General features: G+C 39.1%; 1 protein-coding gene across 5 annotated transcripts in view; it reads left to right on the top strand.

Annotated features, from left to right (window-relative positions):
• si:ch211-266o15.1 (zinc finger MYM-type protein 4) overlaps positions 1-12,003 on the top strand; it is a 36,818-nt gene that overhangs the window by 5,347 nt on the left and 19,468 nt on the right. For all 5 annotated transcript variants that reach the window (XM_053237386.1, XM_053237383.1, XM_053237382.1 and 2 more), the window contains 12 exons: positions 506-697; positions 1,295-1,350; positions 1,543-1,710; positions 4,033-4,105; positions 4,340-5,051; positions 5,230-5,395; positions 8,139-8,345; positions 8,641-8,788; positions 9,121-9,236; positions 9,910-10,191; positions 10,282-10,432; positions 11,662-11,834. In XM_053237386.1, the coding sequence (XP_053093361.1) occupies positions 506-697; positions 1,295-1,350; positions 1,543-1,710; positions 4,033-4,105; positions 4,340-5,051; positions 5,230-5,395; positions 8,139-8,345; positions 8,641-8,788; positions 9,121-9,236; positions 9,910-10,191; positions 10,282-10,432; positions 11,662-11,834 (2,444 nt within the window). The remainder of the gene's footprint in view (positions 1-505; positions 698-1,294; positions 1,351-1,542; positions 1,711-4,032; positions 4,106-4,339; positions 5,052-5,229; positions 5,396-8,138; positions 8,346-8,640; positions 8,789-9,120; positions 9,237-9,909; positions 10,192-10,281; positions 10,433-11,661; positions 11,835-12,003) is intronic.

Genomic DNA, 12,003 nt, shown 5'->3' with positions numbered 1-12,003 from the left:
TTTTGTTTAGTTTTGTTTTTGAGTTTTTTTTATTTTGTTTAGTTTTGGTTTTGGTTTTGTCTTTGCGTGACTATCTGTGATAGTGCATGTGTAGTGTTAATGGTAATAATTGTTCTGTTTTTTTTTATTAAAATGTTATTTACTGATATAATTTAATAAGTCTTATTGTTTTTTTTATAGTAAAATGTGTTTGGAGCTACACAAAGAGCGAAAGAGTGCCACTGTGAGATTATGTTTTACCCAAAATCAAAAGAAATGCAAGCTCTCTTTACTACACATTTTACTGTAGTACTCATGCCTTGTTAAAATGTAAGGAAATGTGGTTTTGTAAGCTAAATCCCGGTCGCACCACATGACCCTTTAAGGCCATGTCGGTTCATTCGTTCCAAACATTCCAAATGTTTATCAGAATGTCAAAGAGGGAAAAAAAAGTCAAAGAGAATTTTATTTTTCCCCTTTTGAACTTCTGCTTCATCACCGACTATTGAAACTCGATCATTTCTAGGTGCTGAGATTCCGAGGTCCGATTCGTCCAAGCAAGGCATGGAGGAAGATGAGCTGGACGGGCTTCCTGTTTTTGGAGCAGATGAAGAAGAGGGTGACCTGGAGAGCAGCTCCACTCAAAAAGACAATCAGACTGACGATCGAGATGAGAATGAAAACAGGAGCAGTGTCTCGCCTAGAGATAACGAAGCAGGCAAGTTGCTGCTTCAAAGGTGCATGTAGATGGTGCAGATAACCTGATGTTTCTTTTATGTGATATATCAAAGATGAAGATAGGCAGTATGTCTGTTTTTCCTCCACCCACAAGCTAGGTCTTCTTGTAGGGCTTTTTTTTTTTTTTTTGTATTTGGATGTACTTAAATAACTTCAATTATTCTGTTTTGGCAGATAAAATTCTACACTAGGGTAGGAGTGGGAAGCAGGCCAACCTAATATTGTTGTAGTAGCAGTAGTGTCAAAAACAAAAAAAAAAAACAGATATTAGGCTCAACTTTGTGATGGTTCCCCTAACAGCTTTTGATTTATTCTAGGACTGCAGCCACAGAGAGGAATTTTGGTCTGATCTTGTTAGTTGATTTTGATCAAATCTTGGGTTTTCTTTTATTTTTAAACATGTAGAACTTGGATTCCATGGTTAATTAATTTATTTGAATCAGTGTATTTACTTACAGGTTTTTTTTTTATCTCACTGGAATTGGGGACTGCTTCTAGTAGGCCTGATATACACCTGTTGCATTTGTGTATATGTTTATTATGTTGTGTATTAAATGTTTTCTCCGGTTTATTGCAGGTGAAAGCGTGCAGTGCTCTCAGATGGAGGACACAACGTCACAAAATGAAGGCAGTGTAAGTTACACTGTATAAAAAGAAGTTAAATCAGTTTAAACAGTTTTATCACATGGTAATATTGATCATAGGTATTGACATGAAGTGTTTATGCAGGTCCCATCCTAATCATTTTTATTTTTATGATTTAGTGATGAGTGTATGTGAAACATGCATATAAATATTATGAAACGTTTTGTGCACATTAAACAGGCGTCATCACAGGAACCAGCTGAAGGAAGCCGAGAGGAAATCATGTATTCTCCTTTAAAGAAAATAAAGGATGAGCCCATAGATGAGGACTATGATAAAGCACTCATCAGTTCTGCGCAATCAGACGTCGGTCGTGTTAAAGAGGAGCTTGAGAATGGAGATCATGAGGTAAAGGTTTTTTTTTTTTTTTTTCTTTTTGTTTTTTAAATCATTTTCTCCACTTTGTGTTATGTAATCATTTCCAAGTGTTAACATAATTGTAGAAAGTCAGTTTGTTAGTGTTGTAGTGTTTAGTTTAATTAGTGCTCAGACATTTGAACCAGTTTCTGGTCAACAGATTAAATTAGTTACATGCTTGTATAATTATCTTATAAGCAAAAAAAAAACACAGCTCTCAAATGTTTATCTCCAGAATTATTGGCACCCTATTAGCTAAAGGCCAAACCCTTTGGTTTCCCACATCAGCATAAGGAGACCTGCTGTGAGGGTAAGACGCTGTCTACCTTGGCACAGGTTCCCCACAGAGGCACAAATGGGCCTTCCATTATATAGCCTAAACCCCTCAAGGCGAGGGCATTACTTAAAGCACTACAGGGACATGTGCGCTGCCGCTTTGTCCAGATGCTGATCTCTCCATTCTCACAGAACTCTAGGTTCCTGAGCCACTTCCAGCCTGTGGAACTTTGGCTGTAGCCCAGTTTGCACTGCCTTTCAAGCAGAAGGGAATTGTTCAGGTGGATGCTCACTTAGAGCCACCTTCGAGTCTTATAAACACACCAGTATTCTCTAATAAATGTGTTCCCCTCGTATTTACAGTTCATGACACAACAAAACATCCCAAACATAAAAAACATGTGGCTGACCATTTGAGTGGTCTCGCAAGTGCTTTTTTGGTGCAGATCACTTACACTACCTTGCATACGCCACCAGATGGTACTTTGTGTCAGCGGTGCAGCTGAATTGAGTGGAAGCATGGTGCTTATGTGACATCAAGGTGGGTGTTAAAAATAATAGTGATTACAGACTCCAATTTGCCTTGCTCAGGAGAAGTCAGTTTATGTCCTTCAAGAAGATGGATGAGAGCCATAAGAGTAATACGTCCTGGGGCGAACCAGTGTGGTTTCAACTAGTTATTCCTTGCTTTAAAACCCACCCCACCACAGTGGTGGCCTAGATCAACCATCATGGTGGTGGAACTTCATTCTTGTCATTTGCACAAGTGGACATGCAATCTGACAGTGTGTCGAGGCTTGAGCGATGTGTCACTGAAAGTTCTAAATTGGGGCACAGGTATGCTCAAGGAGCAGTCTCCGTTATGGGAATTGGGAATTGCACAAAAAGATGTTGGATGAGATCTGGAAGTGCTTTGGGAAAATGACCATAGATTTTTTCCCATGAAGATGAATACTGTCCCTGGTCAATTGGGATGCACCCATAGAGTTGGATGCGGCAGCTCATCAATGACCATTGCATTCAACTGTACACGTTGCCATCATTGGCTGTAATTTCACCAACTTTAGCAAAGGTGAAGGATGTGGGTCTATCACTCATTGCCTGGAAAACCACTTGTTAACAGAAATCATTCGGCTGCTGCATGGACAGACATGGCACTTTTCCCTGCACAGAAATCTATTGTCTCGGACAAGAAAGGAGATACTTTATTCTCCATTAGGATTTCCTGATGATTTGGGTATATATGACTAAGGATGAGCAACCCGCTGATGTATGCAGGTGTATGTATGTTGAGCATGGCAACCCCTTAGGCCTTGTCTCAACCCCTTGGGTGTTTCTATGTTGAATTTGGGCCTTGCCTTATAGGTTTGTGAGGGTTTGTGAGGTTTTGTAGACTGGATGTAACTGTGCTATCCTTGGAGCACATTGCGTTAAATGTAGGTGTGGCCAAGGAATGCAGCTTGCCAGACAAGGACGTATTTGTTCATGTCCAGTTCAATTTGTGGTGGTCGGTCTTCGGGATGAGCTTGTCTGACAACACATCATTAGGCATATCCCGTAATGAGATTCTAAATAGAAGGATTGAAAATGAGTCTTAAAATACTACCAAACCCAGTTCTCTGATAGAGTGAAATGTCTCACCAGACCAGATTCCTTGCGAGTGTGTACATGTATTCCTCACTAACATTTCTTGTGAGTGAGGAATACATGTGCACGTTTAGAATGACAAGGTAACATTGGGTTGGGTGCAAGTGCAACAAGCAGCTCCTAAACTATGAATCACATGACAGATCGTTTCAGATTCACTAGTTAAAGATAAATTGTTACAGTTTGGATGAAATATTTGTACAGTTTTCTGAAATCACTTTTTCGAAGCAAAAAAAATCCTTAACAACAGTTAAGGACTGCTGTTGCTGTTTGGCTAATAGAATGTGTAAAAAAAGATGTTGCTCAATTGTTGTTGATTCCATGCTCTGCTAAAATGCATTTTTAACTGTGCATTCTGTAAATCTTTTTGTCTTGGGTGCTTTATTTCAGTCCTTGGTTCCTCTGGATGAATTGAGGATCAGCTCTGTCTTTTCTGTTAGAGGAAACAGTGATGCCATTTCTGGTGAGTGAGTGGATCTGCAAATTGATGACGATTTAACTGAAATTATACTTAACATGGTTTTGTAACCACCAGCACAAGCTTTCCTCAGGTAATTTCCAGAGAATTGTTGTTTATATGAAGGAATTTTCAAATAAACTATAGATAAACCAACCAATGAATATTTTTCACTGTAAAAGATTGAGCCAATTACTGTCAGCATTCACTAAATTACTGTTTCTGCATTACCTTCTACAGCTCCTGTTGCAGCCCCACAACCATCTTCGTTCACTGCTCTGACTCAGACAGCCTCAGCAATCAGACCACCTCCTATAGTCTTGCAGGCTCAAATGCAGCCTCATTTTCAAGCACACCTCCAGCTTCAACCCAAGACCTTGGCTCAACTTCAACCCCATCTGCAAACCCATCTTCAGGCACAGCTTCAAACTCATCTCCAACCTCAACTTCAACTCCAAGCACAGCTTCAAGCACAGCTTCAAACGCAGCTTCAACCGCAACTCCCACACCAGCTTCAACCGCAGCTCCCACACCAGCTTCAGCCGCAACTCCCACACCAACTACAACCGCAACTCTCACACCAACTCCCACACCAACTCCAGCCACAGCTCCCACACCAGCTTCAGCCACAGCTCCCACACCAGCTTCAGCCACAGCTCCCACACCAGCTCCAGCCACAGACCCCACCTCAGCTCCAGACACAACCACCACCCCATCCGCAGGCTCAGCCCACACACCAGCTCCAGCAACAGCCCCCACAACAGCAGCAGCCCCCTCCTGCTCCTGTGCGAATCTGCTGCTCAGGCTGCTCTAAGGTCCTTCAGAAAGGTCAGACTGCATTTCAGAAGAAGGGTTCCAATCAGCTGTTCTGCTCCACTGTATGTCTCACTGGATTCACCCTGCCTCCAGCCCCCAATATTGCCCCAAAGAAAACCTGCCACCTCTGTCTCAAGTGAGTCACATACATATGTGAATCATACGTTTCAGATGGCTGATCCTATTCTCATCTCTCCTTGCTTACACAGTCTAGCTTTAAGTAAATGGAATTAAAAAAGACCTATTCAACTGGCTTTTAAAAATATCTGTATTTATGTTCTTTATTCATTTACTTTTTCTTCATTTATCCTAAGGGTGATCGGGAATCCAAAAGACTTGATAACAGTTCCAGTTGACTCAGCAAACACCTTAAAGGAGTTTTGTAGCCTGTCCTGTCTCAGCATTTACAAGTCCAGGGTTGAAGGCTTAGCCGAAGAGGATGCCGTTGTTAGATGCGCCGTGTGCAGAAATCCCAGTGAGGTAAGCTTAAGGGGACGTAGTGTCAAAAAATAGGTTAAGGTGATATCAAATTTGAGTATTATAAATTTTGAAAGAAAAAAATAAATAAAATAAAAAAGGTGTAGATCATAAGCATGGCAGTGATAAGGTAAGCCATGCCATGCAACCTTATTAAAGAACAGGAATGCACCAGGAATTGATATTGAGGGTCTCTCTAGCAGTATTAGAGAGGGTCTAGATATTGTGACAAGCAGGAAAAGTACTAACCCTTGGATTAAACTCTCCATAACCAAGATGGTGGAGTTGGGATTCATACAGCCTAGACACTGTATAATATCTACTTCTGCGAGTCCCACAATGCCTGACAGTGACCAGTCTGGTAATCGGTGCAAGCTTCTATAGGCCAGAAGCCTACGGGTACCAGGAATAAGGCTATACATGGTTATTAGTATCTGGATGAGTGACAGATACTTTTTGGCAGATCCCTGTGTTGCAGCCCTATTTAGGGACCTCAGCTGCTCAGCCCTAGAAAGGGAATAGTCTAGAAAAAGGTGGCATAAACATTGCCAGCCATAATCTCAATCCTGACTAGGATGTCACATTGGGTTATTCCATGCAGTCTTCAAAAACAAAAAGAAGGAATATTTCATTATGTTTGTCCATATGGAATATTTCAACGCTTTGGTACCGTGATCTTACTTCCAACAGATCAAAGCAGGGAACAACCCTAGTTGGGGCAGACCTCAGATGCTACACCAATTGTTTTGTTCCCCTGAGTAAAACTAGACTCCAGCCCTCAATGAGGCATCTCTTTTTGGGTTAACAGAGAGGGATACATATTCTACTGGAATGGCTTTCCCTCTGATAAACACCACCTCCATGGTGCGTATTTTGCCATGAAAATTTAATGGTACTCACTGGCCATCCAAAAGCCCTAATAGGCATCGGTGAGCAGCTGATGATCCTCCGTCTCCTCTTGACAAATGACATAATGCACCCATTTTACAATGTGGAAAATACTCTTTAGACTGCCTTTATCAGTTACTAAGGTGCACAGCAAATGAGGTACCCAAGTATACCTGTCATTCTTATGGGTGAAATACAAGGCAAGAGTTGGGAAGAGCAGTCAGATCTAGAATGAAGTAATTGGAAGCCAAATTCTGCTGCTGCCCCAAGGTAGTGGAAGTCATTGCCACTCAACATTAGGATGTCCTCTACTCTGGACACTTTTATATCTAGGTTAAAAACATACCTATTCAATATGTTTGCTTTGGAACTACTATATGCTGATGACTACTCCATAGTGGCCAATATCAAGGACAATCTCCATTGCAGGAGCCACAGCTTACAGAAGAGTGGGCCTTTTCATTAAACCGAAGACCTCATTCACTGAAATACCACTGCCCATCCCCAATTCCCAATAGATGATGAGCACACTACCTTCACCTGTGCAGTTAAAGTATCATGGAAGCTCTCTCAGAATAAAACAGCCAATAGCAATCTTTAGTTGTTTGAATTAAGAAAAGTTTTGCAATAGAAAACTGTTCATTTCCACCAAAATAACACTATACCAGGCAATCTTCAACACTCTACAGTTGTGAGACCTGAATAACAGTCAAGGTGTCTTCAGCAATTCTTGGTGATCACTTGGAGAGGTAGAGTGTCAAATACAGAGGTGTTACAAAGGACTTTGTGCCAGAGCATAGAGGCTGCATTTGTGAAACACCACCTGTGATGGCTTGGATGTGTTCCTCTGATGGCAGAGTGGCACTTGCCATGGTTATATCTGGGACAGTGCTCTCAGGAGGTCAGAAAGACCAACTCAAAAACAGCCGAAAATGTAATATTAAACCACTTCTCATGTAAATAAGTAACCACACACCCAGAAACCTGCCAGGAGGAGAGAAAGAGTGGCAACAAAGGCAACTATGGCTCCTAAAAACACATACCTGGACCACACCTGCATGCTCTATATCACAGGTTCCCAACTCTGCTCCTGGAGTACCCACTGTCCTACACATTTTAGCATTTTCCCTGCTCTACTACACCTAGTTCAACTCAAGAGGGGATCTTAAGTAGTTGATCTGTTGAATTAGGTGTGTAAGACATTTAAATATGCAGGACAGGGGGTACAACAGGACAGAGCTGTGAACCAGTGCTCTACATAATGACATAACACGTACAGTGCAGTCACATGGTGCCCTAATCTGGCTTTGACTCATAGATGCAGGTACTGTTTTATCCACTAGAGGTCTGTGCTTTGGTGTCTTTGGTGTCTCAAAGTCGCTTTTAAATGCTGAATGCTCCAGGCGAAATTCACTGCAAATTTCTCCTGGGAAATTAAACCATAAACCCATTTCCTTAATGTGCTCGCAGCAAGAGTCTGTCCCCGAATAGTATTTTAAGGAATTTGTATACACATTCAGAGGGCAGCTTTTTACATTATACATTGTGTTCATCGGTGCAATAAGAGGAGCATTTCCACATATACTCAAGTTAAAATACTTGACAAAAGGATGTTCGGTAGGGGATCTCAAACTTTTTTGATAGTGGTATATGTAACAGAATATTATAAGTTATCAAAGAACAGTCATTTCTGGATGTAAAGGTTTGTTTTATATGTGACTACTAGATGTAAGTTTAGAAAGTGACCTGTCACGTACAATGTCACATACATTTCCAATCCTAATGCAAATTCTGCAGAACTGGAGAATGTTGTTTGTGGCCCGCATTCCTATTTGTTAACATTCCCTCTCTTTCTCAGATTCAACATGAAGTGAATCACCAGGGCATTCTGCACCGTCTCTGCAGTGACGAATGCTTCTCACGTTTCCGCTCCTCCAAAAGGCTGTCCATGAGCTGCTGCGAAAGCTGCGGCAACTGCACTGTCACAGGAAACTATCACCTCGTACAGATAGAGGACACTGTTAAGAAATTCTGCAGCCCAGCCTGCATCAGCACTTTTAAACAGGTTGGCACTGCTGATTTTTCTAGCCTGTTTTCATGTTGTGTTTCAAATTTCTTTTGCATGTCTTGACTTTTCCCTGCATATAGTTTTGGAATTCATACATAATGTAGTTTGTTTATCTTGTGAAATGTTGAAATTGAACTGCACTTAGTTGCACAAACAGCACAAATCTGTGGAACATCTGTGAAACAAGTTAGCTCTTCCTGTCATTTTACTAACATTTGTTCTCGCTTGTTTTTTTTCCTCTCTGTATTTCTAACTGAAGTAAAATTTAATGTTTCTTACATGCTGCTTACAGAAAAGTGGTAAGAGGGTCCACTGCCCCTGCTGTCAAGATTTTAAAGCTATGGATCAGATGTTGGAAGGCACAAACGCGCAAGGAGTCATAGAGTTCTTCTGCTCCTCCAGATGTGTGGCTAATAGCCAGGCGTCCTGCACTTTGTCAGGTAGATTTGATTCTGTATTCAATTATGCTAAAATCTGCTATAAATTTGACTGTAACTTTTGTCCCAGTTCATTTGAAAGTGATTTTCAGTGATTTAATTTGTTCATATTTTTGTGTAAATCTTTGTCAGTCACTATATAGTCCCCCACTCAAGAAATTCGATGATGAATTTTAAGTAAGTCTTAAGTTAAATTGCAAAATTGTCAGTCTTGATTTCATTTCAAATCCAATTTGCAGTTAAAACAACAAACTATGATGCATATGTGAGCATCTGCCATTTGCATCATGTGTAATTTGCATGAGTGATTTTAATACGTTATGTGTTTAACACAGGTGCTTCATTCCCGTGCACAAATTGCCAGAAGTTAGCTGTTCCTCAGTATCACTTGGCTATGCCTGACGGATCCATTCGAAACTTCTGCTCATACGAGTGTGTTGGCAGATTCCAGGTACTTCACATAAAGCAGAATATCCAATCAGAAGAAATTATGACTGAGTAATTCTGTTTGCCAAATATATTGCTAGCTAATATCGGACTAATTCAATTTTGCATTATTATATTTAATTAAATATTGCAACTATAAATAGCTGGCTGCAATAAAAAAAACTGTCATTAATCAGCAAACTGAATAGGAGCTACTGAATGTTGCTAATGCCAGACAAAACCTTTGAGCGGCTACACACCTCCGAGTTAAAAACAAAAAAACGATGTATGTGTTGTTTTGCACATTATCGTTGTCATGATGTGTGAAGAATCTAGTCAAAGGATTTGACCCTGGATAGTAAAGGATGTTCTTAAAGCCACAAGTACAACTTCATGGTTGGAATTATTTTGTGCCGATTATAATCTCACCAGCTTTCAACACCCTACAAGGGAAATGACATCAGTTTTAATGAAAATTGTTGCATCACTTCTTCTGCCTGTTTCCTGAATATCATCAGTCTGTCACTACAAACTTCTGGAGTATTCAGCCCTTAACTTATGTGTGTGTATATGTGTGAGTTGCATCTGATCTGTGTACAAATAGGAGATTCTGATAGGAAAATCTGTTGGTTTTTAATTATAAATATTTACAACGTGTCAATGATCTTTTCAAAAATCTCTGTATTAATCTTCTCCAGGAGAGGCTGCACAGGTCCATTCAGATGAACGGAGGATCCTATCACAGTCCAAACACCGGCGTCCATCCTCCTTTACCTCATTCATCTGCCCAAGGATATAATCCTCCTCCTAATACAGTGCCTGCTTTGAATCAAAACACTATCTCGCCATACGTGCCTGCTTCTCGACTGACAAACCTACAAGACACCCAGCAGCAGCCAGAAGCTCTCGGCCCTGTCAAACTGACCTGTAAACAGTGCCAGAAGCAGTTCAGCTCTAAACCCGAGGTCCTACAGTTTAAGGTAGAGATCGTTCAGTGAGTGATGCACTTCTTTTGTTTTATACTAGATATGTATTTAAAATAGACTTGGTTTCCCGTTTGTGTCTGTCAGAATCATGTGGGCCTCTTCTGCTCACGCCTCTGTTGCGACATGTATAAGAGGGAAAGAGATGTCAAAGCAGTGTGTGAGTACTGCAAAGAAGAGAAGGTGGCCAAGGACATTGTCGTCTATGAGAAGCAGCCGCGGGCTTTCTGTTGCGAAGGTCAGGTCCAGCTTTATTCTCATTTCAGCTCAGTTTGTCACGTGTTATTAGCGGTGTGAAAAATTCACAGTCCAATCCAATATTATTGGATTTCGGTACATCATTGTACTTGTTTACAACTTTGCGTTTATTTTAAGAAGGCAGCATTTTGCATCATGTAACACTGCAACATCAGTGCAAGGTTTAATTATTTGGTTGAGGAAACTAGATATTTATAATATCTACAGATATTTATAGATTAAAAAAAAAAACTTTTAAAAGATGTTATTCTTCAGATGGCTGAGAGTGCCAATATGAAATAAATGTATTATTTGAATAATAAAATCATTAAAACAGGAAATAATTGTTTTAATTGATAATTATATAGTTTAGTGGCCTATAGAATTATTTAGTTTAAAGTATTAAGCATACATTGTTAAATAGAATTCAGTGGAATATATTTTATTGTTATATAATAATAATTAAAGAAATAATAATAATTATTTCTGTTAAATTATTTATTGCTCTATCAGTTTAATTTGAAAGGACTACAATAAAACATGCACTTGCACCTTATTATGCTTTGCTGTTATGAAACACTAGGAATTATGCTCAGGGATGTTTATTTTATGCTCCAAAGTTTGTATGAATAGTGAAATAAATACTATAATAATAATAAAAAGAAGAAGAATAGTAATAATTATTATTGTTGATGTAAATATTAAATATATAGGAATAATTAAATTAAGTGTTTGTAACTTCAATTAAATATTTTTTAATTAAAAATATTTTTTAATTGTTTTTATTTAAGAGTTTCATTTTGTTTACTGTTGTTAATTATCCTTTAAAAAAAGTTATGAAATATAGTTGAAATAAATATATTAAAAAAGAAAAAAGTATATTTAAAAAAAATATAAAAAATATGTTAAAATATATTAAAACATTAACATAAAGTATATTTATTTCAGCTATATTACTTAATTGTTTTACTGGGTAATTGAAATAAATATACTTTATTTATATACTTTTACATTAACTCACCTTTTGTGATCGTAATAGTGACATAGGAGCTGTAACTGTAAAAATAAAACACCACAATGTCAGGATTAAGATATAGAATGGGAAATTTAGGGATTATTTATATACAGTGTAACTATTTTATATTTTGTAATGCCATTTACAGTTTCCTTTTTCAGATGATATTTTTGCTATCCTCGTTGTGATTATACTCAATTGTTTCTCTTGAACAGGCTGCAAACTGCTCTACAAGCACGACTATGCCAAGCAGCACGGGGGTCAGTGCAGAGTTTGTGCTTACTGCTGCAATGTGACCCACAAAACCATCCAGAATCACTTTGGGGGCAAACTGGAGGAGTTCTGCTCAGAAGAGTGCATGTCTCTCTACACCGTTCTCTTCTATGAGGTCAGAGACGAAAACAGAAATATTTATGGCTGAAAAAATGTACACTAGTTATAAAATTTTATTTGTATCATCGGGAATATTGTTATTGCTGTGTTGCCTTGCTTCCTAAAACATTGTGTGTTTTAGCCATAGTTGACATTCTTCACACATAAACGCTCCATCTGTCATT

The sequence above is a fragment of the Pangasianodon hypophthalmus genome, chromosome 10, assembly GCF_027358585.1.
Source record: "Pangasianodon hypophthalmus isolate fPanHyp1 chromosome 10, fPanHyp1.pri, whole genome shotgun sequence".
Lineage (NCBI taxonomy): Eukaryota > Metazoa > Chordata > Actinopteri > Siluriformes > Pangasiidae > Pangasianodon > Pangasianodon hypophthalmus.
The sequence above is the reverse complement of the archived record's forward strand: the minus strand, read 5'-3'. Positions and strand labels throughout refer to the sequence as shown.